The following is a 25,639-nucleotide window of genomic DNA, read 5'->3' as shown; positions in this document are numbered from 1 at the left end:
GGATTGTACACTATGAGGACTGCTGAGTCCCAAATCCGTCATAACAGATCACTAGTTTGCCGTAAATGGGTTGGGCCATATGACTTGGGTCAAGGCCCAATGCTTGAATGAAAAAGGTAGTGATCTTGGGTTGGAGCTCAGTAGTCACTACGGCAGCTGTTGAAGATTGCTCACAATTATTTAAAGAAATCTACTTCGTAAATATTTTTTTAAAAAAATAAATAAAATCATTTAATTATCTATTGGTGGGCCTCCCGTTTATATGGGTTATATAGGGCCTGAATAGAAATCTTGAATGCGCCTCTTTCTTAAATGGGCTATCGATGGGCCTCTCTCTACTGGTTAGCAAGTAGATTCCGGGGTTTGGGCTTTCGATAGAAAACTTGCCTCAACAAAAACGGATCCAGTACCGTCTCCTCTAATCTTCGTGTGCTCGGATAGTCGCAGGAGAGAGCTACGAAGTACGAAGTAGAGACTGGTAGAATAAGAAATTCGATTGTTCGGTTCGTTCCTGTTTCTCTGGCTAACCTAACTACTCCACTACTGTTATGCGGTTCTGCTTTCTGATTTTGCCCTACTTTAAAGCATGATATGTATTTGCATTGCAAACTTGCAATCGAGGTTCTAACTTGAACGTGTTGGTCCTTATCTTGAGTCCTAGGTATTTTTGTGTATGATCGATCTTGTGTCTCCAGTTTTACTGTTCTTTCCAATTAGGTTTATGATTGTTTGCATAGGTGAAATTTGACATTGATTTTGTTGGGTTTAAGAGATGGTAGACAGGGTTGGTAGAGGGGTTTTGGTTGAATTGTCTGGTGATATTGGGGTTTTGGTTTGTACTATTTCCTATTTTACAGCATGATTTTGGTTTAATTTTTTGCTGCTTGAGACTCGCGAGTTTTGTTACTATTTAATGTTATGGTGATCATGTGAATTTGAGCGTCCATCTTCGCTGATACCTTCTGTCTTCAATTTGGTTGACCTTTTTTTTGTTGTTGCAGCCCCGTAAATCTCTTTATCATGTCTTGGTGCACTATTGAGTCTGATCCTGGTGAGAAATTTGTTTCATTGTTTGTGTATTCCATTACACACTCCCTTTCTCTTGTCATTATGCATTTTTTTATGCAAACCTTTATGTCAAGATTCTTAACTTGCATTCCAGGTGTGTTTACGGAACTTATACAGCAAATGCAAGTAAAAGGTGTACAGGTAACTACATTTATGTGACATTTGTGTCTTATGCTTGTCCTTAGCCATGGTGTGTAGCGTATTTTGTTACACTGTAAATGCTTCAGAGGCAAAAAGCTTCCTGTCCTGTGAAGACATCTGTTGTGAGTTTTCTCCAAATATTGTTTGAAACCCTATATCCCGAATACTTTGAGTTGGTTACATGATCCTTAGTCATCTGTAATTGGAGTCGACGATGTTGGATTTATTTCTCTCCTCTATATTATTGAAGGTTACACTCAACCAATTTGTTTCCGTCCACATCCTTGTCATTATGTTTGTCATGTCTTTTCTTGTGTTCGCTCTTATCTTCTTACAATCTTCTACTTATAATTATTCTCGTGTTTCTGTTTCAGAAATCAGAATGCATTGGTTTATACTATATGTCAACCAAGTTAGACAGTTTTATTTATCATATTTTCAACTGGACCTGCTTCTACTTTTCCGTTTTGAATAAAAATGTTTGCTTCATTGGCCGTGCCATCAAACATCCACCGCAACATCCTCTTTATTTTTATATTTATATTTATTTTTTGATATTGTGGTTACTTTGACGATACAGAATTATTGACTAAATTACCTAAAAGCTCTTGTTGGGTATTTGTTGGCCTTCTAGCGAAAGCTTGTCGTTCTTATAGATTGGCTAAATTTCCTCTACATATTTTCTGTCTTGTTCGTGATTAGATTCAAGTGCATCACTTCCAACTGTTAATCAATTCTTGATCAAGTCACATCGACTTCACCGATATGGCTGATCTCTCATTTATGCAAAGAGACAAGCTGTATTGCACAATTCAATAACACTGTTTACAAGTTGAATGAGTTATTATGGGGTAGTTCAAGATGTGCCAGCTATCTTTTTTACTACATACAATAGGATGCTGATGGGGAATCTTAAATCATAATGTTGTCATATGAAAACAACGTTCTCTATCCAATATGTGGTAATGTTGGTAGGTATTATGTTTGAAGAGTTAGTGACAATATCTGATTCATTTACCATCCTTAAATTGGGTAAGTTTGTATTGTAAGAGTAGATTAGTAGTTTTTTAAGCTTATAGCTACCTGCCATGCCTTTGACTGGTTCATTTCACACTAATTGTAAAATATGAGTGAATTTTTGTATTTAACGGCCTCCTTTCCTTTCTCAACCTTTTCTTTTTCTTGTTTCATGCCTTTGGTTATTGGGGTTTTTTTTTCAAGCTTTTATTTCATTTAGAAGTGGAGTGCATTCAAAAATTTCATAATTGGTTAATCATTGGCTTTTTTAGTCATCTTGTTCTTGTACATCGGTGGGGTTAATTAGTTCATCTATTCTTTCATCCTTAGAAAGTGTCTTCATGTAAAATGGTTAGAGGGGGAAAAAGCAGGCAATTATGGAATTTAAAGAATCTCAATTTGTTCAAAACTTTGTCTCCCTCTTTGACCTTTGTTATGGGTTTATTTGCTTCGTTCTATGCTATGCTGCATTTCTGCGCAGGTTGAGGAGTTGTACTCACTGGACCTTGATTCTCTTAACGATCTTAGGTTAGTTTTTTCCTTTTAGTGGCCTTTGGCTCTTTACTTTTGCAGACATGTTAACCTTGGTCTTTACCTTCTTTTGTTAACTTGCAGGCCTGTATATGGGTTGATTTTCCTTTTCAAATGGCGTCCAGGGGAAAAGGATGACCGTCTTGTAATTAAAGATCCAAACCCTCACTTATTTTTTGCCAGCCAGGTCAGTTTCCATGTTACAATTTGTGTGGCATGGTCAGTTTGTATCCTAATCGAATCTTTCTTTTCGTAGGTCATTAATAATGCTTGTGCTACTCAAGCAATTTTATCTATCCTCATGAACTGTCCGGATGTTGACATTGGCCCGGAGTTGTCAACGCTGAAAGATTTCACCAAAAATTTTCCACCTGAACTCAAAGGTTTGGCAATCAATAACAGTGACGCTATACGTGCAGCACATAACAGTTTTGCAAGACCAGAGCCTTTTGTTCCTGAAGAGCAGAAGGCTGCTAGCAAAGAGGACGATGTGTTCCATTTTATAAGTTATTTACCAGTTGATGGGGTGCTATATGAGCTTGATGGATTGAAGGAGGGACCAATTAGCCTTGGTCAGTGCCCTGGTGGACAAGGTGATTTGGATTGGTTGCGCATGGTGCAACCAATCATCCAGGAACGAATAGAGAGGTATTCCAAAAGCGAAATAAGATTCAATCTCATGGCTGTAATCAAAAACAGAAAAGACATGTATACTGCTGAACTCAAGGAGCTCCAAAAGAAGAGGGAGCGTATCTTGCAGCAGCTGGCTGCCAGCCAATCTGAGAGAGTGGCAGATAATAGCAACATAGAGGCGTTGAACAAATCACTATCAGAAGTGAATGCCGGAATTGAGGCTGCTACTGAGAAGATTCTGATGGAGGAGGAGAAGTTCAAGAATTGGAGAACCGAAAACATACGCCGGAAGCACAATTATATACCCTTTTTGTTTAACTTCCTCAAGATTCTTGCTGAGAAGAAGCAATTGAAACCCCTTATAGAGAAGGCAAAGCAAAAGCGTTTGGCTCAGGGTGAAAAATGATATTTAATAAATTATGACATGCTTTAGAAACTGTTGGATATCTTTTTGTACTGATAAACTTTCTTGCCAGTACTTTTTGGGTTGGTTTACTTTCTTCAATGATAAGCTATTTCATGTTGTTGTAGACATTTTTTTGGGTCTGAATTAAGGAAACACATGGATTGGCATCTTCCATCTAAGAAATCTGCTGTTTCCCACTAAAAGGTTTTTTTAATAGATAAATTGGGACGATTAATGGTGTTTTTAGGTAGAATCCTATGTTCAGTGGCGTTTCACATTAATAATATTAATAAAATAACATAACTTAAAAAAGAGAGAACATTGAATGGCATAGGGGAATGCGGGTGTAACACTCGGTTGGAATGAACGGGGCCATAAGCCTCTATAATGCAAGTTTGGTGCTGCTGAGTGAGCTATCGAGTGAAAAAATGATTGAGTCTCTTGTCCCACATTGTCCATGGGAAGATGTGAAGTACAGGGTGAGCTATGGCGAAGGAGTTAAATCTCTCGTCTCACATCGCTCAGGGAAAGATATGAAATATAGTATATAACAAACCAAACCTTCTAGTTAGTAATAAGCGTTTTTGTTAGACTCAAACTAGTATAGGCTTGTATTTTGCAAGATAAAATCATGCATACCAATATGAATTGACCCAAAGTAGACACGGACAAAAAAATATTACTAGTGCGGAGGTACATGCTAAGATTGTTACTTGATTGAAAAGAGTAGTTAAAATTAATGAGAAAATCGTTAAGTCTCTTGTTCTACATTGTCAAAGGGAAGATGTGAAGTACAGGGTGAGCTATTGAGTGGTGAATGAGTTAAATCTCTTATCTCACATCGTTAAGGAGAAGATGTAAAGTATAATATATAACAAACCAAACCTTCCAGTTAGTAATAAGCGTTTTTGCTAGACTCAATCTCATATAGGCTTGTACTTGGCATGGGAAGATGAAGTCGTGCATATCAATATGAATTGGTCCAAAGTAGACACGAACAAAAAAATATTACTAGTGCGAAGTTACATACTATACGAAGATTGTTACTGGTGTTATTCTAACAAATTAAAAACTCATTGTTTTTCTACATCTCAAACCTACTCATTCCAGTATATCATCACTTTTACTTGAAATTTACATAACACAAGTTAGATCAAATTTATTTGGTACGAAAACTATCTTCCATCTACCATCTACCATCTTTCACATGCCTATCTCATCCCTCTATACTTAAACAAAATACTTCAAAATTACGTCAACATTTTTTTTTTTTATAAACATTTTTTTTTTGGAAGGCTTTTATAAACATTTTCAAAGCAAGTAAAGGTGAAGAATACTATCTGGCACAACACAAAGACAAGTAAAGAAAACCATAGTGGTATTGGTGGGTTGGGTGAGACCGAGACAAAAACCATAGTGGATGAGCTGAAAAGGCACAAAATAATTGCTTTCCTTGGAAGCGAAAAGACCACTAAAGACGAGAATCCGGAGGATCCGATAGAATTATATCGGAGACCCGGGACCCGAAACCCGCCCATGTTTGTGGTTGGTTGGACTTTTTGGACTCGTCTCTTGACTCCTGTCTTCGCTGGCTCGCTCTCTGCTGCTTCGAAGCTCGGAGTTGCTGCTTCTTGTCTTCTAGGTCTCAACACTGAATCTATCATCACTTCCACTACATTGTTCCTTTTCAAGATCTCCGGTCGCTTCGCATGCTTGTTTCAGGTTCGGCCATCTCGGCTCTCGAGATGCTCTCTTGTTTATCCTTTATTTCTTTATGTGTTTTTATCTTATTTTTTTACTTTCTTGGAACGATAATGTTGTTTTTCTAGCTAATTCTCGCTTATTTTGTTCGGAAATCGAAAACCCTAGAATGTCCGGTTCTGTCTGTGAAGTTTTGCATTCAGATCTACGGAGTTACCACGTTTTTGAGGTTTATGTGGTTTGAATTTGTTTTGTTGGGTGTGTTGGCAGCTTGAATTTGGAGGTCGAATGGATGTTGGCGGTAGTAGTGGTGGCAATGGGGGCCAGCGGTTCCGCAGAATACCTCGTCACTCCTATTCTCACGTCAAATTGGACCCCTTGGTGAGTTTTGTTTCACTGGAACTACCTGCATTATCCAAAAACATGGATATCTTAACCGTCATTGGAAGGGCCACGTTTGGGGCGCCTGAACTGTAGTTTGACTGCAGTTGCTCTGAGTGTTTGGTAGTGGAGAATGTTGAGAGGAGTGTGATGAAGTCTTAGTGAGGCTTGGCATTAACCATTTAATCTCTAATATCTTTAACTGCGATATAGATTTTATCCGTACAAGGGTAGCCCACTGGTAAGGCAAAGGGACTCCAGACTTAGCTGTAAATCTTGTGTTTGAACCAACACCCCCCCTCCCACAATGCAACTTGGATTTAATTGATACTAGCAGTATTAGGGTGTTTGCCAGTATTCTTGGCTTATTCCGTAGGGGGTGGCCCTACCTTGGGGACATTCAATGTTTCAAAAAATGTAAAAGCATTATAATTGATTTTCCTAATTTTTGACCATCACAAATTTATGTTTTAGTACCCTTATTCCTCAAATTTAAAGAGGTTCCATGTTCAGGAAAGCAGTGTTATGATAGATATTTATGAAAGAATCTGATCATGTCCTTGTAGCCTTTATTGACCTGGGATTACTTCGAAATTATGTTTTTCAATGCTAGTGTGTAGAATTTATATGCTTTACTTCATAATAGTCTCCAGTGCTTCACAGTTTACAAGTTTCATACAACTTTTTCTGTAGATTGATGAAAATGTGGAGCAGTGGCCACATCTGAATGAACTGATTCAGTGCTACCAAAGTGACTGGGTGAAGGATGAAAACAAGTACGGGCACTATGAAAGCATCAATCCCAGTTCTTTTGAAAATCAGATATTTGAAGGGCCTGATACTGATATCGAGACAGGTGGGTTCTCACAAAAGACATATGCTTATTTCTCATGCAGAAGAAGTCTGATGTGTAGCGATAGAGGATTATGTTACTGAGATATTCTTTTACCTATCATGATGTAATTGCCATTTGGTTCTTAGGAGTTCTATATTGTTATGCTACTGTAATATCACCCTATGGTTGTGAACTAGCTGCTTTATGCGTCTGTAGAGATGCGACTTACTAGTGCAAGGCAAACTAAGGCAGAAGAATATACGGACGATGACAACCCAAGTACCTCAGGCAGGCAGTTTACAGAGGTGGAATCATCACTGCCACTTGGTTTGAAGGTTTTACTCTTATTTTAATAAAATTATAAGTTTATTCTCTCATTACTCTATTTCACTTTCCGGTACTCTTTTAGCAGTCACCCTCGCTTATGTATTGCTTTCTATTGTCACTTTGACTTTCTTATCTTTTTATAATCGATGGTTCATTTGTAGCATTTTGGACAATCGCCTCTCCCTGCTTACGAACCGGCTTTTGACTGGGAAAATGAAAGGTCAACTATATTTGGCCGAAGGATTCCAGAAACTCCTATGGCACAATATGGCAGGTTAAGAAGTTTCCAAGTGTAGAATAGCACTCCTGCTGTAAATTTCAAATGTGCTTCCAGGCTAATGTTGTTTTGCTCTGTGCTTTCTTTGCTTTTCGGGTGGTCTCAGTGGATTGAAGATATCTGTGAAAGTACTTTCTCTATCATTTCAAGCAGGACTAGTTGGTGAGTGTTCCTGTTCATACTTTTCCTCCTCCACTAATGAGTTACTTTGGTTTAGTCGTTACGATTACTGATACACAGTTCTTTGTTTCTATTTTCTCTCACACTATAGAGACCTTCTATGGCACAATTTGCTTATATAACAAAGAGAGAAGAGAAAAGTTGTCTGAAGATTTTTATTTCTGCATATTGCCAACTGAAATGCAGGATGTAAGTCATAAAACCAGAGCATAAGCTTCTGTGAATTGATTTTGGCCTCCTCAATGACCAAGGGATTTATTATTCATTTTTTAATTTTCCAGGGAAACGTTTCTTATGAACCTCGTGGGGTTTTCTCTTTAGATGCTCCATCAGCATCAGTTTGTCTGCTGATACAGTTAGAGAGGCCGACTACAGAAGAGGGAGGCGTTTCTTCGTCTGTTTATTCACGTAAAGAACCTGTATGTCTGAGTAAACTTTTCACTTCTTTTATTTTGACATCTAACTGCTCCTTTTGTTGTTTGTCTGCATGATTGCTTGCATGCTGTTAGTTTGTATGCTCTGCTATGCTTCTTTTTATATTATACTGGATTCGTTTTGGATTATTTCTGATGACCTATTCTGGAAGCTATTTCATGAGCATAGGGTTATGTGATATGGGTAATATAGCATACATATGCTTCTATGCAAGTCTAAGAAGTGGACTGAGAAACATGTTGATTTGTGGAAAGGACCGGATAACATGATTAACATCAGATTTATGGTTTTGTAATTTGAGTAGTTTTTTTTTTTTTTTTTGCTAATTGAACATTTCAAATGTATATGGTATTTCTCAGTCTTTCATGATGGGTGATCTAGTGTGGTCATTTTGCATTTTTACTTGTATGTGCCCAAAATTACCATTTTCATGTAGCCTCTCTTCCTGAACAGGTGCACCTGACGGAAAGAGAAAAGCAGAAATTGCAGGTGTGGTCTCGAATAATGCCTTATGGAGAGTCCTTTTCCTGGGCTATTGTTCCATTATTTGATAACAGCATAGGTGGAACTTCTGGCGGGTCTGCATCCCCTAGCAGTCCTCTTGCTCCGAATATGTCCGGGACGAGCTCTAATGACGGTGTGTTTGAGCCTATTGCAAAAGTAACGTCAGAGGGGAAGTTGGGTTATTCAAGTGGAAATTCCGTTATTGTTGAACTATCTAATTTAAACAAAGTTAAGGAAAGCTATACTGAGGATTCACTTCAGGTGGGCCAAATATCCACTTATGTATTTTGTTTCTTTACTAGCCTTATGTTTAAGTTCTGAATGAGTTATGCCTGGACATTCTTGCTGGTCTAAATTGGTGCTTTCTATTTTTTTAGGGTTTAGTTTTCATAGATCTAATTGCTTAGAAAACTTCTTATGTGGTAGTGATATGCATTTGATCCCTATGAGAGTTTGTATAGGCTTTATGGCTCTTTCCCAAGTAATGTTTTAGATATTCATGGTCACTGTTGTTGGTGCAAATGTGTGAATTATGCATATTTATTTATTTTTTCATTTTGTGTTCTAGTCGCTTATAAATATTGAATGCATTGTTACTTGTATCTGAGCATTTTTTTGTTTGCATTTTTGCCCACGACATCACGCATTCCAGAAGGATCATACTTTAGGGCCTGAAAACATCAGAATCCTTGCTCCAGTGTCAGTTCTTTTATGAAGTTTTACCCAAAGTGATCTGCCATGAAAAAAGTTCTCAGGTTCATGCATGTTAGCTTATGGACTGAGATATATATAGTGTAGATTACGTGTTAATGCTAGCTATAGAAACAGCCTACCTTCTGCTTCTTCTCCTTCACCTCCTACGTTACTTTTTGCTCTTGATTTTTGCCAAGATTACAGAGGGTATCACTTTTTTCCAACATTAACTCAAAATTATTAGCGAAGTCATCACTTAATTGCCTGATGTCAATGCAAAAGATTAGGAAGGAGAGACAAATGAATATAATGCCGTGGCTGCCTATTTGCTTGCCATTTGATGATTATCTGCTACATACTAGTGTTTGATATTTGTACGCTCTCTGTATTCCACAATAGCATGTGAGCAAGATTAATTTCAGCAATTTAAGGGGACCATTTCTACTCAGTCTTCTATTATCGGTTGAAGGGGCATTGACCTTTGCTGAACTGTGTAATAATAAATGATTTGTTTTCTTATTTCATGCTATTGCTAACATTTTTTATTGATATCTTCTTCTCCAATTAGGATCCTAAGCGCAAGGTTCATAAACCTGTGAAAGGTATTCTAAGACTTGAAATTGAGAAGCATCAGACGGACCATACTGACTTGGAAAATATATCTGAAAGTGGCAGTGTGACCAATGACTTCATTGACCCTGGGGATCGTATGGTTGATTCAACGTTAAAAAAAAGCCCTAGCGATGGCGCTGATGTGCCTCAGAGTAGCAACTCCAAGTGGAGTAACTATGATGGGAAAGAAATATCTGGAAATGGATCAAATGCCCGTGGCAATCCAGATTTGAGTGTTGATGATGTGAGTATCACTGTTACTGTACTTAGTCTTTGGTTGTGGCTCTCACGTAACTATTATCCTTATCTCTTGCTATTTTTATGCCATAACTTTCTATTTTGAAGTTTTAGTTACGAAGGATTTGGCATTTTTTAGATGCTGTGCTTATGTGTATTAAAATTAAAGATAATTTTTTAAAATATGCATTGTCCTGACTGATGATATTTATTTGATATTTTATTTTGCTAGCTAATTTTCTTTTGGAGATAACCCATATATCCTATCTGACTAAACTTATTGACTTTCAGTTCCAAGCTTTTGACTTCCGTACGACAACGCGAAATGAGCCTTTCATGCAGCTTTTTCATTGTCTATATGTTTATCCTTTAACTGTTAGCTTAAGTCGGAAAAGAAATTTGTTCATACGGATTGAATTAAGAAAGGATGATATGGATATTCGTCGGCAGCCTTTAGAGGTAAAGGTCCATCTTTGTTTTATATATGAAAGCAGTTTTCTTTTTAAATGTAATCTTACTTGCTTCACATTTGGAACTTATATAAGCAGGCTTTGTATCCAAGAGAGCCAGGCACATCACTCCAGAAGTGGGCTCATACTCAAGTTGCTGTTGGAGCTAGAGTTGCCAGCTACCATGACGAGATTAAACTTTCGCTTCCTGTTATCTGGACGCCATCTCACCACCTTCTTTTCACTTTCTTCCATGTTGATCTTCAAACAAAACTAGAAGCTCCAAAGCCAGTAAGTTAGCCCCCTTTTTTTCCCCCTCTATTCCAGAGCTGTTTTCACATCTTATAAATTTCTTTTTTTGATTCTAAATGTGTCTTTCTGTTAAACTAAACTGCCTGTCTAGTGTTGTGGCTTTCTATGATTTTTCTCTTAGGTGCTATGTAATGCTGAATTTTGTTGGTTGCTCTTCCAGGTGGTAATTGGATATGCAGCGCTTCCATTATCTACACATGCCCAGTATGTACATTTTTTTGATAAGTCATGGGTTTATATACTTAATTTTTTGGGGAGGGGAATCGAACCTTGCTCCTTGTACAAGTGTAAGGAGTTGGCTACCAGTGGGCCAAGAGGTTCTGGTGTATGCCCAGTATGTACATACATCATTGCATCTAAATCTGACATTATTTCTGTTTGTCCATATCCAAACTAAAAATCATAAAATTAGTGATGCAGAGAGCTATATAATGAGACTCAATCTTGATTTTGAAGTTCTTTTGATAGTTTTTTGCGGTTCAATATTTTTTGATGTTTTATTTTTTGGTGTTTTATTATTATATTTTAGGCATATTTGTTTTGCGATTGGCTACAACCTTAAGTGTTTTTCCCCAATAAATTGCCAAAATAAATGCTTTTGGGTTTATACTTTAATGACTATGAGTTGACCTTTGTTGATGTTAACTTTACTTTTTACCTAGTTGCTATTGGCCAATGTGCCCTAAAGACTGGCTGTAAATTTATGCAGGTTGAGATCCGAAATTTCGTTGCCAATTATCAAAGAGCTAGTTCCACATTATCTCCAGGAGTCGGGCAAGGTATCTTCTATATTCAAAATTGTGTGTGTGTCTAACCGTACTGCCTTCAATTGATTTAATGATTTCATTGTCGTATAGTTGCTTTGAAGTTTCTAAGGTTTTTGTTTTTGAAAGACTTTACTGCAGCACCAAGGGGGTGCGACACCGAAACAGTTTCTAGAGTTTTCCTTGTTATATTCAATGCACAGAACTCATATTGTATATTGTATATTTGATACAGTTTTCCTTGTTGTTTAAACTGATGATTCCATAAATCCATTCTAACTTTGTATTTAGATATGATTTTAGGACCTGACTTGCAGCTTTTCTTTCTTTGTTATTTTATTTTCTTCATTTATAGGAGAGACTGGATTATTTGGAAGATGGAAAAAATGTCTTCAGATTGCGCTTAAGACTATGTTCTTCTTTATACCCCATAAATGAAAGGATTAGAGACTTTTTTCTCGAGTATGATAGGCACACTCTTCGAACGAGTCCACCTTGGGGTTCCGAACTTCTGGAGGTATTCTTCTGATCTTTTTTACAACTTTTGTCGTATTCTATGCTTCTTGTTTGCATATATCTTTGGTGTGTCTTCCTGGATTTGACTTTTCTTTTGTGCATCCTAATTATGCTTGTTGGTAATTTGGCATTTGGCTTTATTAAAGTATTGGAAGCTGTTGTCAAAAATCACTCTTATGTTGTTGTATTGTTAATTATTTCATGACTTTATTATGCTCAAAATTCATTGTACAATAATGTGCTTCTAATATAACTTTTGAGGAATTTCATCTAAGGTGGGATATTGATACATAATGGTCAAGGTCAATGGGCTCTTCACCATGGCTTGATATATTATGTTTCTACTTGCAGGCTATTAACAGTTTGAAGAATGTGGATTCTACTGCTCTGCTTCAGTTTCTTCACCCAATCTTGAATATGCTTCTCCACCTTATAGGCAATGGTGGAGAAACCCTGCAGGTTTTTAATTGATTATGCAAGGGTTTTTTTATTATCTTCAGTGCATATTTGAGTTCTGTTATCAATTGTATTTACACCTTTTCTTTTATCATCCTCTTTTCCCCGTTTGACTCTGCAAGTTTCCTGTTCTAATTTGCTGCCATCTGATTCTTCCACTTCCTTTGTTGTTTTCAGGTTGCTGCCTTCAGAGCCATGGTCAATATCTTAACGCGGTAAGCTTTTTTGTTATTTTTATCAAGTTTAGGTTACATATTTTAATATATTGAGCATCGGCTACCTTAAGATTGTCATGCAATAAGTTATTTCAGCAACGTACTATCTGTGCAAATATAATACTTTTTTTTATCCAAAATTAAGGTGTCCGACGAAAAGTGCTTATGTGGATCTGAAATGCGCAAAGTAGGATATGCATAATTATCCTTATCTTACAACTTGAAATTACTCTCAAAGTATGTAGGAATTCTCACTTTGATGATGAAGATGATGACAAAATGATATAGGAATTCTTGCTGGTTTATGTGATATTACTGGATTAGCCCTTATAAACCTACTTTTTTTTTTTTCTTTTAGTCGTTTGATTTTTCTAAAACATTGGTATTTCAATTTACAACTTAGAATCCATCTATGCTCTATTATGTAGGGTAAGATTTAACGTAGTTCAATGAATTTTAAATTTTTAATCTTTTAGTTTGATTTATAGCTCGTAATGTACTAGTTTTTGTGTGTATTCACTTCTTATTACCCTTTGCTTGTCTGTGCTTGATAATATGCATGAATTCAATTTGTAGTGTGCAGCAGGAGTCTGTTGATGATGCTGAACGAAATCGTTTTCTTGTTAACTATGTCGATTATGCTTTTGATGACTTTGGGGGTCGGCAACTGCCAGTATATCCTGGTTTGTCTACTGTGTGGGGAAGTTTGGCTCGTAGTAAGGTGTGTTTGCGATGTGACACTTGTCATTTGTCACTTTCTGATGCTACACGGCTGTTATGATTGTTCTGATAACCTAAATGCGTTTTTCAGGCTGTCACAATTTATCCCCTTTGATCTCTTTATTTTATCTTTTCTTACACTATTGTTTTAAATTTGAGTACAGAACATGTATCAAAAGGAAAAAAAAATTATCTGCTTCCTTACACAGAATTATGCATCCTCAAATTTTGGTTTCCAAAAATTCATAGCTCCTAGAGTACTAATTTTATTGATCTATCAAAATAGCTTCCAGTTAATTTTTCCTGGTTGCACCTTTCAATGCCACTGGCTCACAGACTTCGTAAATTGGAAAGCAGTTGAAGCATTCAGTTCTAGTAGGATTCTTTTCAAATATTAGTAAATCTGAGCTTTAAGTTTGATTCAAAAAAAAGTAGAAGTCAGCTTTATAAGAAACCTTTTGACCCCGGCGTTTATGGAGCATCTTATTGAAAGCTGTTGTGCAGTTTTTAACTACCAAAAGCTTCCATTGATAATCTTTCTTAACACTGGTAATTACTAATTTGGAAACATACATAACCATAAGAAACTATCAATAAATTATATGAATGGGCCATTAGTTGTTTTATCTTGAGGATAACTTTAGAGTATGATGCCTACTCTGGAGCTAGGTTTGAAAAGACTAATTAAGATTTTCTTTTGTCTTCATGGTTTTGTTATTTGGTTTTTCTGAAAAAGGATTTCTGGGGTCTTGTCTTTTAGTAAACTTTTGTGCTGGTGGGGTTTGAGGCATGGTTTAGACGTTACCCCTGTTTGTATATTATTAATTCATGTGATTTCAATAATTTTTCTCTATTAACTGACAGCTTTAATGTAGTTAAAAGATGAGTCAACAATAAGAGGAAACAGCGTTGACTTTGTGCCTCATATTTTAACAAAATATGGTTTTCTGCAAGTTTGATGCTTTGATAAATTTCTTCACCTTGTGCTCCTACAATTAAATTCCTCAAAGGCTCAAATATCTGCAGATAGAAATGAAAATTCATATCTTGAAGCTACTTATATATTGATGTATAAAATAATTGCAAGCTTGGATCCCGTTTGGTCAGTGCAAGATGCACTGAAGGACCATTGACACTGCTTCTGTTTTGATCCTTATTTGCAGGCTAAAGGGTACCGTGTTGGACCAGTGTATGATGATGTATTGGCAATGGCTTGGTTTTTCCTTGAGCTAATTGTTAAATCCATGGCATTGGAACAAACTCGTCTTTTCTATCACAGTCTTCCTTTAGGTGGATTCAACTGCGAGTGATCTTTTTTTATAAGTTCTTTTATTGCTATTGCTTTGTAATGCCTTAATAATGTCTATTTATTTATATTGATCATCTTGCCCAGAAAAGTTTCTTGAATGCAAAGCATGAGAAATAGTTTATGGATGTAGGTTTGCTAAGGATTACAATGCATTTTCTAGTTAGATGTAGTGCAAAGTGGACTTGGCCATGTTTTCTGGAAAGTGATAAACCATGGTGCAAAACTTTATTACCCAGTTTGTCATCTAAAAGCTCCCTGTCAGAGCAAATTCGTAACCAGTGACCAGTTTTTGGTTAATTTATTTAGAATAATTTGTATAGTGACATTCATCTCCTTGCTGAATTGGCGGCTTTTTTTTTGTGTGTAGCAATTATGGGTAGTGAATGGACATTTTATTTGTATGCTAGTTCTGTTTTAAGGTTTATACTGTGCTCAAGGGACATCCTTGTCTTCATCATCATTATCACCAAAGCATTTATCCCAATCAATGTTGGGGTTGGCTGAAGTCTATTTTGCTAGTATTATGGCCACTCCTAAACTTTTGGTCTGTCCTCTCAAACCAGGTGTTAACTATACATTAATTTCTCCCACCTCATTTCAATCTCTATATGCTACTCATTTGTTTCCACTTCACTTCTAAAGCACCATTTTATTTTAAATTCTTGCCCAAAAAAGAGGTAAATTAAAATTATCAGTACACTCTTCTGCTGTTTTGTGTGATAAAACTTTTAGTGCTTTGTGGCTGGAAGTCCTCTGTTGCATGTTTATGGATTTACTATACTGATTCACACCTTAATTTGAATCAGCGAAGTCTTGCCTGAATTGAATTTTTTTTAGCGTGAGAGAGGACTCGAACCTTGTCACGGTTTTATGTGCTAAGGAGTAGGTTACCAGTGGCAATGGGCGAAAAGCTCCTTGTGATTTGTGATAATACTGTTAGCAATAAAGAAACACTGAAAAATATTGGATACTTTTTTTTTTTTTAAAGCAAAATCCAGACACATATTGTTTTACTTCCTGTTTGTAGCATCTTACTTATTATGTGTCTGGAAACTACTTTAACCATGAGGACACTGTTGAGTTTCTTCCCTGCTATGGGTAAAAAAAATTTAGTCCCATCTTTCATTGGAATATCTGCATAGACTTTTGGTGATGCTTAATACTGGTACTGGTAGTTGTGGTTGGTTTGTGCTTTAGTTGTAAAGATAGTGGGGATATGTTGGATCATCTGTTAATACGCTGTTCAGTTGCTTCTGAAATTGGGTCTATCTCTTCAATTGTTGTTTTTTTTTGCTGCAGGTGAAGATGTTCCGCCAATGCAATTGAGGGAAGGTGTTTTCAGATGTATAATGCAGTTGTATGATTGCCTTCTAACAGAAGTACATGAGCGGTGTAAAAAGGGGCTAAGCTTGGCAAAACGTTTGAACAGCAGCTTGGCTTTTTTCTGTTATGATCTTTTGTCTGTCATTGAACCTCGCCAGGTTTTTGAACTGGTACGCTTTTTTTCCTTGGGATCAAGGCTTCGAAGATGATGACAACAACGATGATGATGATGATCTATTTTGCTTCTGTTTTCTTTTTAATCCTTCATTGGAATGTTCAGATTTGTGTTATCCCATAGTTTACTTTCTCCTGTTTGTGTGAACTTTTTTGATATATAGTTATATACCATCTGATTATGACAATTTTTCTTCACACAATACAAAATTACAAACATCAAAATATATGGTTAGTTTATAAGGTTTTAATAGGGATTATGTTCTTGATGGGCTTGTTATAATAGTTTCATGTAGCAATCAAACTCTTGGGATTTCCATGCTTAAATTCATTGGCCACAATCTAATGTGCATTGTCCTTTTCAGTACTTTGATTTGAATTGTCAACATGTTGTGATAGCCAGGTCGTCATGTGACTTTCTTGCTAACAAAATTGCATTTTCCTTTGTAACATCATTTTTACTAGCATCCTGGTGTTAGTCTACCTTAGTTTATTATACCTTTTCTGTGGAAGTATTTGTTGTCCGTTTTCCTTGTTTTTCTGCCGTCATAATTTATGGTAAGATTTCAGTAACCTATGATTAAGTTTATGATACATTCTTCGGGTTTTTTTTTCTAAATTTTTTTTTTTGGGTAAGTTATCAATTCTTTGCTTAAGAAGTAAACTGGCTGGTTGGTAACTTGGCTAAAAGTAGTATTGCTTCTTTCTTGCTACAGTGGTGTTGTTATTCAACAAATTGTTTATAGATAACAAATTGCTTAGGTACCCTTTTTGTTTAATAAGAAATGGGACTGTTCTATCTAGGGTAGGTGTGGCTGCGGTTGAAGGTAAGATTAGAGAGTATCATCTAAGATGGTTTGAGCATGTACAAATAGGGATGGTATTCAATGTGAAAAAGTCTAGAAAAGTCAAGGAGGGGATGCTAAAAAGAGAAGAGGGAGGGTTAAAACCATTAAGGTGATACAAAATGATGTAATTCCTATGGCTGCTGAGATCCTTAGGCTGAAATGATTGCTGAAAGATAATGTACGTAGTGGACTCCAACTAGTTTTTCTATGGGGATGCATCTCCTTGTACTTGACCTTGTGGTGTCGGGAAATAAGGCTCTGATGGCAATAATGATGCTGCGGCGCAGTCAAGAAAGTGCTTTCATTGCAGAATTTTGTTAGATCAAGCCTTGGAAGTCATAGATTATCAATGTTTTGTACTACCATCGTTTCCTTTTGTTTAGATTATTACCATGATAAGGGTATTTCAAAAGCCTCCATACATCTTGCATTGCATGCGAACAGACACAGAACCAATTGGATGGTTTTGTATATGTATCAAATACTTGAAGATACCCCAAATCCAGGGGAAAAGGTTTATTTTTATTTTTGTATATATATTCATTGGATATGCAATGTGGATACTTGGCAATACGACAACTTTAATGTGAACAAGTCATGAAGATACGACAACTTTGAGTTTGATATAAATTAAAAGGGTGGTTAGCCTCATTCGATTTTACTATTTTGTTTATTAATAGACGGATGACACAAGTTCAGGTTAATTTTTTAGAGTGAAATTGTCAAGAATTTTAGAATCTAAACTTTTACTTTGTTTTTTCTTAATAAAATCATATTTGAACTCTTTAAACTAGGCATTTCTGTGCAGTTTTGAGCATTGATTTACATCCATAATGTATCTATCATACTTTTCTATATTTGTCTTATCAATGTAAAGGATTCAGTGTCTCTTTCATGCTTCATGGATTATCAACATTTACAGGAAAAGAGTGGCTGTAAAGAATGCAAGCATGAAAAATGGATTAGTGTAGGACTTTTTGGTGCTGAAGATATTGCTATAGGCACAATGGTGGCCAAATAGATCCTAGGGTTCTGAGTCTTCTGACTTGTGTAGTAACATCATGTGGTTGCTAGTATTCTATGGTTTTTTTTTTTAAACTTAATATGGAGTCTCTTCAATCTGTTGCAGGTGTCTTTGTACTTGGACAAGTTCTCTGGAGTGTGTCAATCGGTTTTGCATGATTGCAAGCTTACTTTTTTGCAAATTATTTGTGACCATGATCTTTTTGTGGAGATGCCTGGGAGAGACCCTTCTGATAGGTAAATCACATGAATTTTTTAGTTTGCTGAGTATTTGCTGCTGCTGTATAGAGAACAATGTGATTGCTGGTGCTATCTATTTGTCAAATCAAGATAAAACTCTGTATCTATAGATTGGTGTATAAAGAACATTGGAATTCCGAATCCCTTCTTTTAATGTGATGGACCAGTTTGTATGGTTGATCAAACTACAAGAACAAAACTATTAGTTTTCCAATTTGATGGCTTGCTTTTCTTTGGAAGTTTGTTTGATATCGTTGATTTACCTCCAGGGGTTACTCTCACATAATCATGCCTACAACTTGCAGTAACTTTTGGAAATCATGTTTGAGACTACAAGATGTCTTCATGTTGCGTAATGCAAAAAGCTGGATATTGCAAGTTTTAAATTTAGACTAGGGTAACTTTTGATTCATGCAATGTATGGTACACAACACTCATCTCGTGAAGGGATTCAGGAAGTTTACTCCAAAGTTGTTGAAATTGCAAAGCTTTCTGATTATATATTAATATTGATGAAGCACTTTACTTGGCGTAATCACAAGCAAATTCTACGAAGCTTGACTTTAAATAAATATAGTTGGATGGCTGGTCCAATTTTGTTGTACCCTTGTTTACTTGTACTTAACAGTCATATATATTCATATGTGATATTGTTTGCTACAGTAATATGCGTTGGAACAAAATTTGAAACGTATAATATCTGTTTTGAGGATCATATTTTGAGTTTTTTTTCAAAAATTAGGGTAAATATCTGCAGAGGTTTCCCATGTTCTGCGAATGTTTTAGTTTTAAATCATGCATCTAACTAGTTTCCAAAATTCTGACTCACATTGTGGGTGTATTTGTGCAATACATTTCTTTTAAAGGGACTTAGTTGCTCAAGAAATTTATTTTTTTTGGGATGAAATTTTGTCTTGAAGTATACTGTATATTGCACTTCATGGTATGCTAAACATCAACTTGAAATTGTGTGTATTATTACATCTGTATGCTTCTGACTGAACATGATAGTCGAAGCGTCAAACCATACCAAAGTGGCTGAGGGTCAGAGGTTGAGGGCTAGTGATGGTGGTGCCGTGGTGGTGTTGTCTTTGATGAGTTGATTTTAAGTTTTCTTGAGTGTTTTTCTTTTAATTTTTCTTGATGAATAAAGAAATTTATGAACGAATATCTGAGCTATCAAGAGACAATATTTCGTTCTCGATATTAATTTTGTTTCTGCTGAATAGACTATTGCTATTATTTGTTTGTTTATTGTTGACGTTATCTGACGAGAAAACATGAATTAAATTGGTGTATATGCTTCAAGAAATATATGCCACATTCCCTTTGTTTTATTCTTTGTTTCTCGGGATAATAAAGACTCCAACCACCTTCGGTAGAACATTTTAGTGATCAGTGATTGACTAAGCCAACTTTTGTGCTGTAGAAACTACCTATCATCTGTCTTAATACAAGAGCTTTTCCTCACTTGGGATCATGACGATCTTTCGCAGAGGGCAAAGGTGAGTTTATTCATCAACTTGGACTTGCCTACAGTATCAATATTTTCTGCGTTCAAGTTGGTAGATATGCTTTGGTGCTACTGTTAGGGTGTTGTATTGGAACTGCTTACATTTCTGCTGCAACCCAGTCCTTGTAATTTTAATCTATCTTATTTTTGCTATACTTTTTATTTGTCTGCAGGCGGCTAGAACTTTAGTTGTTCTCTTGTGCAAACACGAGTTTGATGCTCGATATCAAAAGCCTGAAGATAAGCTATATATTGCACAACTATATTTTCCACTTATTGGCCAGGTGCATGGATCCCTCTAAACTTGTTTCTTATTGTGATGTTGTGTGAAAATGAAACCGAGAGAGAGAGAGAGAGAGAGAGAGAGAGACCCTTGTTTGAGTGAATATGTGTTAGTGCATGTTCACCTCACACTTGAGTTATATATATATATATATATATATATATAAATATATATTAGACCGAGAGCTAGATAATGAAAGCTATACAATGTGGAACTAAATAAAAACAAAGGAAACTATACACAAGCTATACACTCATATATTCAACAATGTGTACTAGTGATGTTATTATCATTGTATGTTGCATTATGTAACCCCAAATTGTTTGGGCCAAGTATTTGATGATGATTATAAGTTGGGTTCAGAAATGATAACTCACTGCCAAGAATTCATTGCGTCATTTTCATCACTTTGATATGAACCTTTCTCATGATTGATCTTCTCCTGCATTGTTCCCGTGTTCTTTTCTGTAGATTCCTTATCGTGGTTGTTTTATGTGCAGATTCTTGATGAGATGCCTGTCTTTTACAATTTGAATGCTGTTGAAAAGCGCGAAGCTTTAATTGTTATTTTGCAAATCATGCGCAATCTGGATGATGCATCACTTGTCAAAGCATGGCAGCAGAGCATTGCTCGAACTAGATTGTTTTTCAAACTCATGGAGGAGTGCTTATCTCTATTTGAGGTTATATTTTATTAACTTCTATCTTTTGGTTTCCTCCGTTTATTTTCTTTTCTTTTCTTGGGTTGTGATTTTGTATAGTTCTTGCTGTTGATTCTAATTTTGCTTAATGTAATTTACAGCACAAAAAAACTGCTGATATCTTGCTATTGGGCTCTAGTTCTCGCAGTCCTGTAGGAGAAGGACCTGGTTCGCCCAAGTATTCTGATAGACTTTCTCCTGCTATCAACAACTATTTGTCCGAGGCATCACGACAAGAAGTCAGAGTGCGTTCATTCTTCTGTTTGTATTTTTTGTTTTCTTCCTCTCCTTTTGGAGTAAGTTTCAAATATCATTGTTTTACATATTTCATCATCATCATCATTAAAGTTTTATCCAAGACACTTAGGGATGGGCTACATGAATCGGTTAAGAGAAATTATTTCAATCCACTGCGTGGTATATTCGTCTTCGCCTTTTTTTTTCTATCTAAAGCTACCCTCTTGGCTTACCCTATGAATTCCCTTATTTTTACTTTTCCAATCATGTCTTTTTTGGTTGCCCTCATCTTAAGATGATTTTCACAGATCTTATCTTCGATCGGTGCTTCTCCTAGATCTAATCTTTTTTCTTATTATATTCTTTCCTTTGTTGCCTCAAATAATTTCTACTGCATTCATTTCTGTTCGCTTAAGGTAAGGCTCCTATAGGTAAGGGGAGGGAGGTGTGCCCTCTTTGCTAATCCAATTAGTCTTTTGTACTTGTCTGTAATTCATCCTTTTTCATTTTCTAATTTCTGACTTTGAGCTCTATCTTTTTCCATCTATAACTATTTGGTTTGGCTCTAAAAAAAGATATCTCATATTTCCTCTTTATCTCTGATGCAGCCTCAGGGAACACCTGACAATGGATACTTGTGGCAAAGAGTGAATTCGCAGTTGAGCTCCCCTAGCCAACCATACTCATTGAGGGAAGCTCTTGCTCAGGCGCAATCTTCAAGAATAGGAGCCTCTGCCCAGGCACTTAGGGAATCTCTGCACCCAGTATTAAGGCAGAAACTGGTGTGGTTTTGTGTATTGAAAATAATTGGTTCTTTACCCATTGTCGAGTTTATGTGCTGAATATAAATTAGTTTTCCTTTTTCGGAAGCTTCATTTGTCAGGCAACTGATGATTCTTCACTCTCGCTTCAGGAGCTTTGGGAAGAAAACTTGAGTGCTGCTGTTAGTCTTCAGGTTTTGGAAATAACTGAAAAGTTTTCCATTATGGCTGCATCCCATAGCATCGCAACCGATTATGGAAAACTTGATTGCATCGCATCCATTTTTATGAGCTTCTTTTCTCGGAACCAGCCTTTGGCTTTCTGGAAGGCTTTGTCTCCAGTCTTCAACAATGTATTTAATCTTCACGGGGCAACACTAATGGCCAGGGAGAATGATCGTTTCTTAAAGCAAGTTGCCTTCCATCTTCTTAGGCTTGCAGTTTTCCGTAATGATAGCATCAGGAAAAGAGCTGTTATTGGGCTCCAGATACTTGTGAGGGTAGGCTCTCCAGCATTTTCAATGTTTTTATTCTTGATCACTCCCTGACCATTTTTTCTCCACGTCTGCAGAGTTCTTTCTGCCACTTTCAGCAAACATCAAGGTTGAGGGTCATGCTGACTATCACATTGTCAGAGCTAATGTCTGATGTGCAAGTGACTCAGATGAAGTCTGATGGAACATTGGAAGAGAGTGGTGAGGCACGACGCCTTCGTAAGTCGTTGGAGGAAATGTCAGATGAATCCAAAAGCAATAGCTTATTAAGGGAGTGTGGATTGTTTGAGAATGCCCTAGAGGCAGTTCCAGAAAGATTGGCCGAGAACAAGTGGTCATGGTCGGAGGTTAAACGTCTCTCTGATAGTATTCTTCTGGCCCTTGATGCTAGCCTTGAGCATGCACTTTTGGTAAGTTTTAGCTGCCGTGTTATCTGCTTTAGTTGCCTCATCATCATTAAAGCTTTTTCCCAAACATTATTTTCTTTAGGATTTGTCTCTCCTCCTTTACTAACAAATTGTGAGGTGAAGGATCGTGAATTAACTCGAAGAGGATGAGCCAGTCCACAGCCTGTGCTGAAGTTTTGGTTCTCTTAGATGTGAAATATTATGTGCTCTAATGGGCGTACCTGCCTGGCCTGAAGTTCTTGCTTTCTTTTTATTGTGGTCCATTCACCCTTGGCATATTATTTTGCCCTCTCTAAAAGTAGGGATATATGTTACTGTACTTGACCTTTTATCATGTTTGAGAAAAACATGATGTCTCCAACTCCGATGGAATGAGTTTTCCCTGCCTCAATTCCTGGCTTTGTTGTTCTCAATGTGACCCAGATAAATTTAATTTGTTGTATTAACTTCAGAGTTTTTGCTACATTTCCTCTCTCAGGGTTCCATGATGACCATGGATAGATATGCAGCTGCAGAGAGCTTCTATAAACTTGCAATGGCATTTGCCCCTGTTCCAGATCTTCATATAATGTGGTTACTGCATTTATGTGATGCACATCAGGAAATGCAGTCTTGGGCTGAGGCAGCACAATGTGCTGTTGCTGTTGCTGGTGTTATAATGCAGGTAACTATTGTTATGGTTGCTTCCAATGGAACACTTTTTTAACAGCATTTCAATGCATGTGCTATGGATATCTCTTCCATGCATCGAATATGTGACCCTTTCAGATTGGATTTTGATTCGTTGTTATCCTGCTTGCTGGGTTTCACCTTCTTAGTTGCACTTCATCAAAACTTCTTGCATTCCAAAAAATGTATCATGACACGTTTCTGCAGTTTAAAGAGTTACATGGAATTATTGCTTTTGATGTTTGAAACAAGATTACTAATATTTTCATCTGCTGTGCTTCATAAACATTGTGGTTCAAAGAAGTGCAAGTGTTTTTATGTCACCCAACCGATTGCAATTGGGTGAATTTATGTACATGAATTGTAAGCACCAACAACAATAGTTCCTTTGATGCATGATAAAAATGTCTTTCAGCATATGAGGTTTAAACTATTGGCTCAGTATATGTGTGTCACGATCTTCTCTTTCTTAAGGTGCTATAGATCTTATAGCAATGAATATTGGATTTCCTGCTTTAATGGGGACAATTAGGAAGATGGCTTCATAAATTGGGGTGAGATGGGTATGTTTATAATCCCCAATCTTTCTAATATGGGAATAAAATATTTTGTAGGCCCTTGTGGCTAGAAATGACGGTGTGTGGAGCAAAGATCATGTGATCGCTCTTCGTAAGATTTGTCCAATGGTCAGCAGTGAAATCACATCTGAAGCATCTGCAGCTGAGGTAGAAGGATATGGTGCTTCAAAGCTAACAGTGGACTCTGCTGTGAAATACTTACAGCTAGCAAATAAGCTTTTTTCTCAAGCAGAGCTCTTTCATTTTTGTGCTAGTATTCTGGAACTTGTGATCCCTGTTTATAAAAGCAGGAGGGCGTATGGACAGCTGGCTAAGTGTCACACATTACTCACAAATATTTATGAATCAATTCTGGAGCAGGAAAATAGCCCAATTCCATTCACTGATGCCACATACTATAGGGTGGGATTCTACGGTGAAAAATTTGGCAAACTGGACAGGAAAGAATATGTTTACCGAGAGCCTCGTGATGTACGCTTAGGTGACATAATGGAGAAGCTTAGTCATATTTACGAGTCTAGGATGGATGGCAGTCACACTTTACACGTAATTCCAGATTCTAGGCAAGTGAAGGCAGATGAACTGCAGCCAGGAGTCTGCTACTTGCAGATAACTGCTGTTGATGCTGTCATGGAAGATGAAGACTTGGGAAGCAGGAGAGAGAGAATCTTTTCTCTTTCTACTGGAAGTGTCCGTGCACGAGTCTTTGACCGCTTCTTGTTTGATACCCCTTTTACCAAAAATGGGAAGACCCAAGGTGGTTTGGAAGACCAATGGAAGAGACGATCTGTTCTACAGACTGAGGGCTCATTCCCTGCCCTGGTGAATAGGCTGCCGGTAATTAAATCTGAATCTCTTGAATTCTCACCTGTAGAGAACGCCATTGGAATGATCGAAACTCGAACAGCTGCTTTACGAAATGAGCTTGAAGAGCCTCGCAGTTCTGAAGGAGATCAACTCCCACGTCTCCAGAGCTTGCAGAGAATACTTCAAGGGAGTGTTGCAGTTCAAGTAAGTTCTCTTGGCTGTTCTTTTTTGCTGGGTTGGCTTCAATGGAGATTCTCTCTCTAAATACATTTTTGTATCATGGGGGAGCCAGTCTTATTGATCTTTTGTGCACTGCATAAATGCAGGTGAATAGTGGAGTCCTCAGTGTGTGTACAGCCTTCCTGTCTGGTGAACCAGCCACAAGGTTGCGATCACAGGAATTACAGCAACTGATTGCTGCATTGCTCGAGTTCATGGCCGTCTGTAAGCGTGCCATTCGGGTGCATTTTAGACTGATTGGGGAGGAAGACCAGGATTTCCATACCCAGCTTGTAAATGGATTTCAGTCTCTCACTGCAGAGTTATCCCATTACATCCCTGCCATTCTCTCCGAGCTCTGACATTGTAGCATAGTTTGTGATTTTGTAATATCCACCCTCTCCACAGTTGCTTTTGCAATGTGTTCATATTTTTTTTGTAATTTGTCTACTTCTCATTGCCAAGCTAACTACCTTATTTTTCCCTTTGCTTACGTAATTAATTTTCTTTTGTTAGTTTGGGTATGTTAAAAATTATTGCAGTGCTGGAAAAGAATATTTGGTATTCTCAGGACAAGCTAAGGCTAAATGTCTTCAATGTTGTTATCAATGTTCGATAGATTTGCTAAATTGATGATTCCAAA

General features: G+C 36.9%; 2 protein-coding genes across 3 annotated transcripts; both read left to right on the top strand.

The window, feature by feature from the left end:
• The first annotated feature begins 395 nt into the window (after positions 1–395).
• Positions 396–3,924, top strand: LOC120015881 (ubiquitin carboxyl-terminal hydrolase 2-like). Of its 2 annotated transcripts, none has more exons than XM_038868371.1 (6): positions 396–546; positions 1,002–1,051; positions 1,163–1,209; positions 2,708–2,754; positions 2,842–2,944; positions 3,014–3,924. In XM_038868371.1, exons 2-6 carry the CDS (start codon positions 1,021–1,023, stop codon positions 3,794–3,796), a joined length of 1,011 nt encoding a protein of 336 aa, XP_038724299.1. In that variant the 5' UTR covers positions 396–546; positions 1,002–1,020; the 3' UTR covers positions 3,797–3,924. The 2 variants fall into 2 exon arrangements, with proteins under 2 accessions (XP_038724299.1, XP_038724300.1); XM_038868372.1 differs by having other exon boundaries at positions 412–503.
• A 1,393-nt stretch (positions 3,925–5,317) lies between these two features.
• On the top strand, positions 5,318–25,566 carry LOC120016344 (guanine nucleotide exchange factor SPIKE 1). Its single transcript, XM_038869079.1, has 31 exons — positions 5,318–5,518; positions 5,768–5,878; positions 6,572–6,734; positions 6,930–7,048; positions 7,202–7,314; positions 7,424–7,479; positions 7,589–7,686; positions 7,779–7,916; positions 8,386–8,697; positions 9,698–9,985; positions 10,270–10,437; positions 10,527–10,718; positions 10,900–10,943; positions 11,449–11,518; positions 11,859–12,020; positions 12,371–12,478; positions 12,653–12,690; positions 13,267–13,411; positions 14,574–14,700; positions 16,019–16,212; positions 18,194–18,324; positions 19,757–19,832; positions 20,014–20,124; positions 20,624–20,806; positions 20,926–21,069; positions 21,670–21,843; positions 21,975–22,322; positions 22,394–22,726; positions 23,202–23,387; positions 24,007–24,981; positions 25,104–25,566. Exons 1-31 carry the CDS (start codon positions 5,333–5,335, stop codon positions 25,356–25,358), a joined length of 5,748 nt encoding a protein of 1,915 aa, XP_038725007.1. The 5' UTR covers positions 5,318–5,332; the 3' UTR covers positions 25,359–25,566.
• The last annotated feature ends 73 nt before the right edge of the window (positions 25,567–25,639 follow it).

Source organism: Tripterygium wilfordii, chromosome 15 (assembly GCF_013401445.1).
Source record: "Tripterygium wilfordii isolate XIE 37 chromosome 15, ASM1340144v1, whole genome shotgun sequence".
Lineage (NCBI taxonomy): Eukaryota > Viridiplantae > Streptophyta > Magnoliopsida > Celastrales > Celastraceae > Tripterygium > Tripterygium wilfordii.
This window is presented reverse-complemented; position numbering and strand designations above follow the sequence as displayed.

Coding starts and splice junctions, on each gene's coding strand:
- LOC120015881 (XM_038868371.1), top strand. CDS start 1,021: ATGTCTTGGTGCACTATTGAGTCTGATCCTG. Junction 1,052..1,162: donor CACTATTGAGTCTGATCCTG/GTGAGAAATTTG, acceptor CTTGCATTCCAG/GTGTGTTTACGGAACTTATA. Junction 2,945..3,013: donor ACTTATTTTTTGCCAGCCAG/GTCAGTTTCCAT, acceptor TTCTTTTCGTAG/GTCATTAATAATGCTTGTGC.
- LOC120016344 (XM_038869079.1), top strand. CDS start 5,333: ATGTTTGTGGTTGGTTGGACTTTTTGGACTCGTCTCTTGACTCCTGTC. Junction 12,479..12,652: donor ATGGTGGAGAAACCCTGCAG/GTTTTTAATTGA, acceptor TGTTGTTTTCAG/GTTGCTGCCTTCAGAGCCAT. Junction 23,388..24,006: donor TTGCTGGTGTTATAATGCAG/GTAACTATTGTT, acceptor AATATTTTGTAG/GCCCTTGTGGCTAGAAATGA.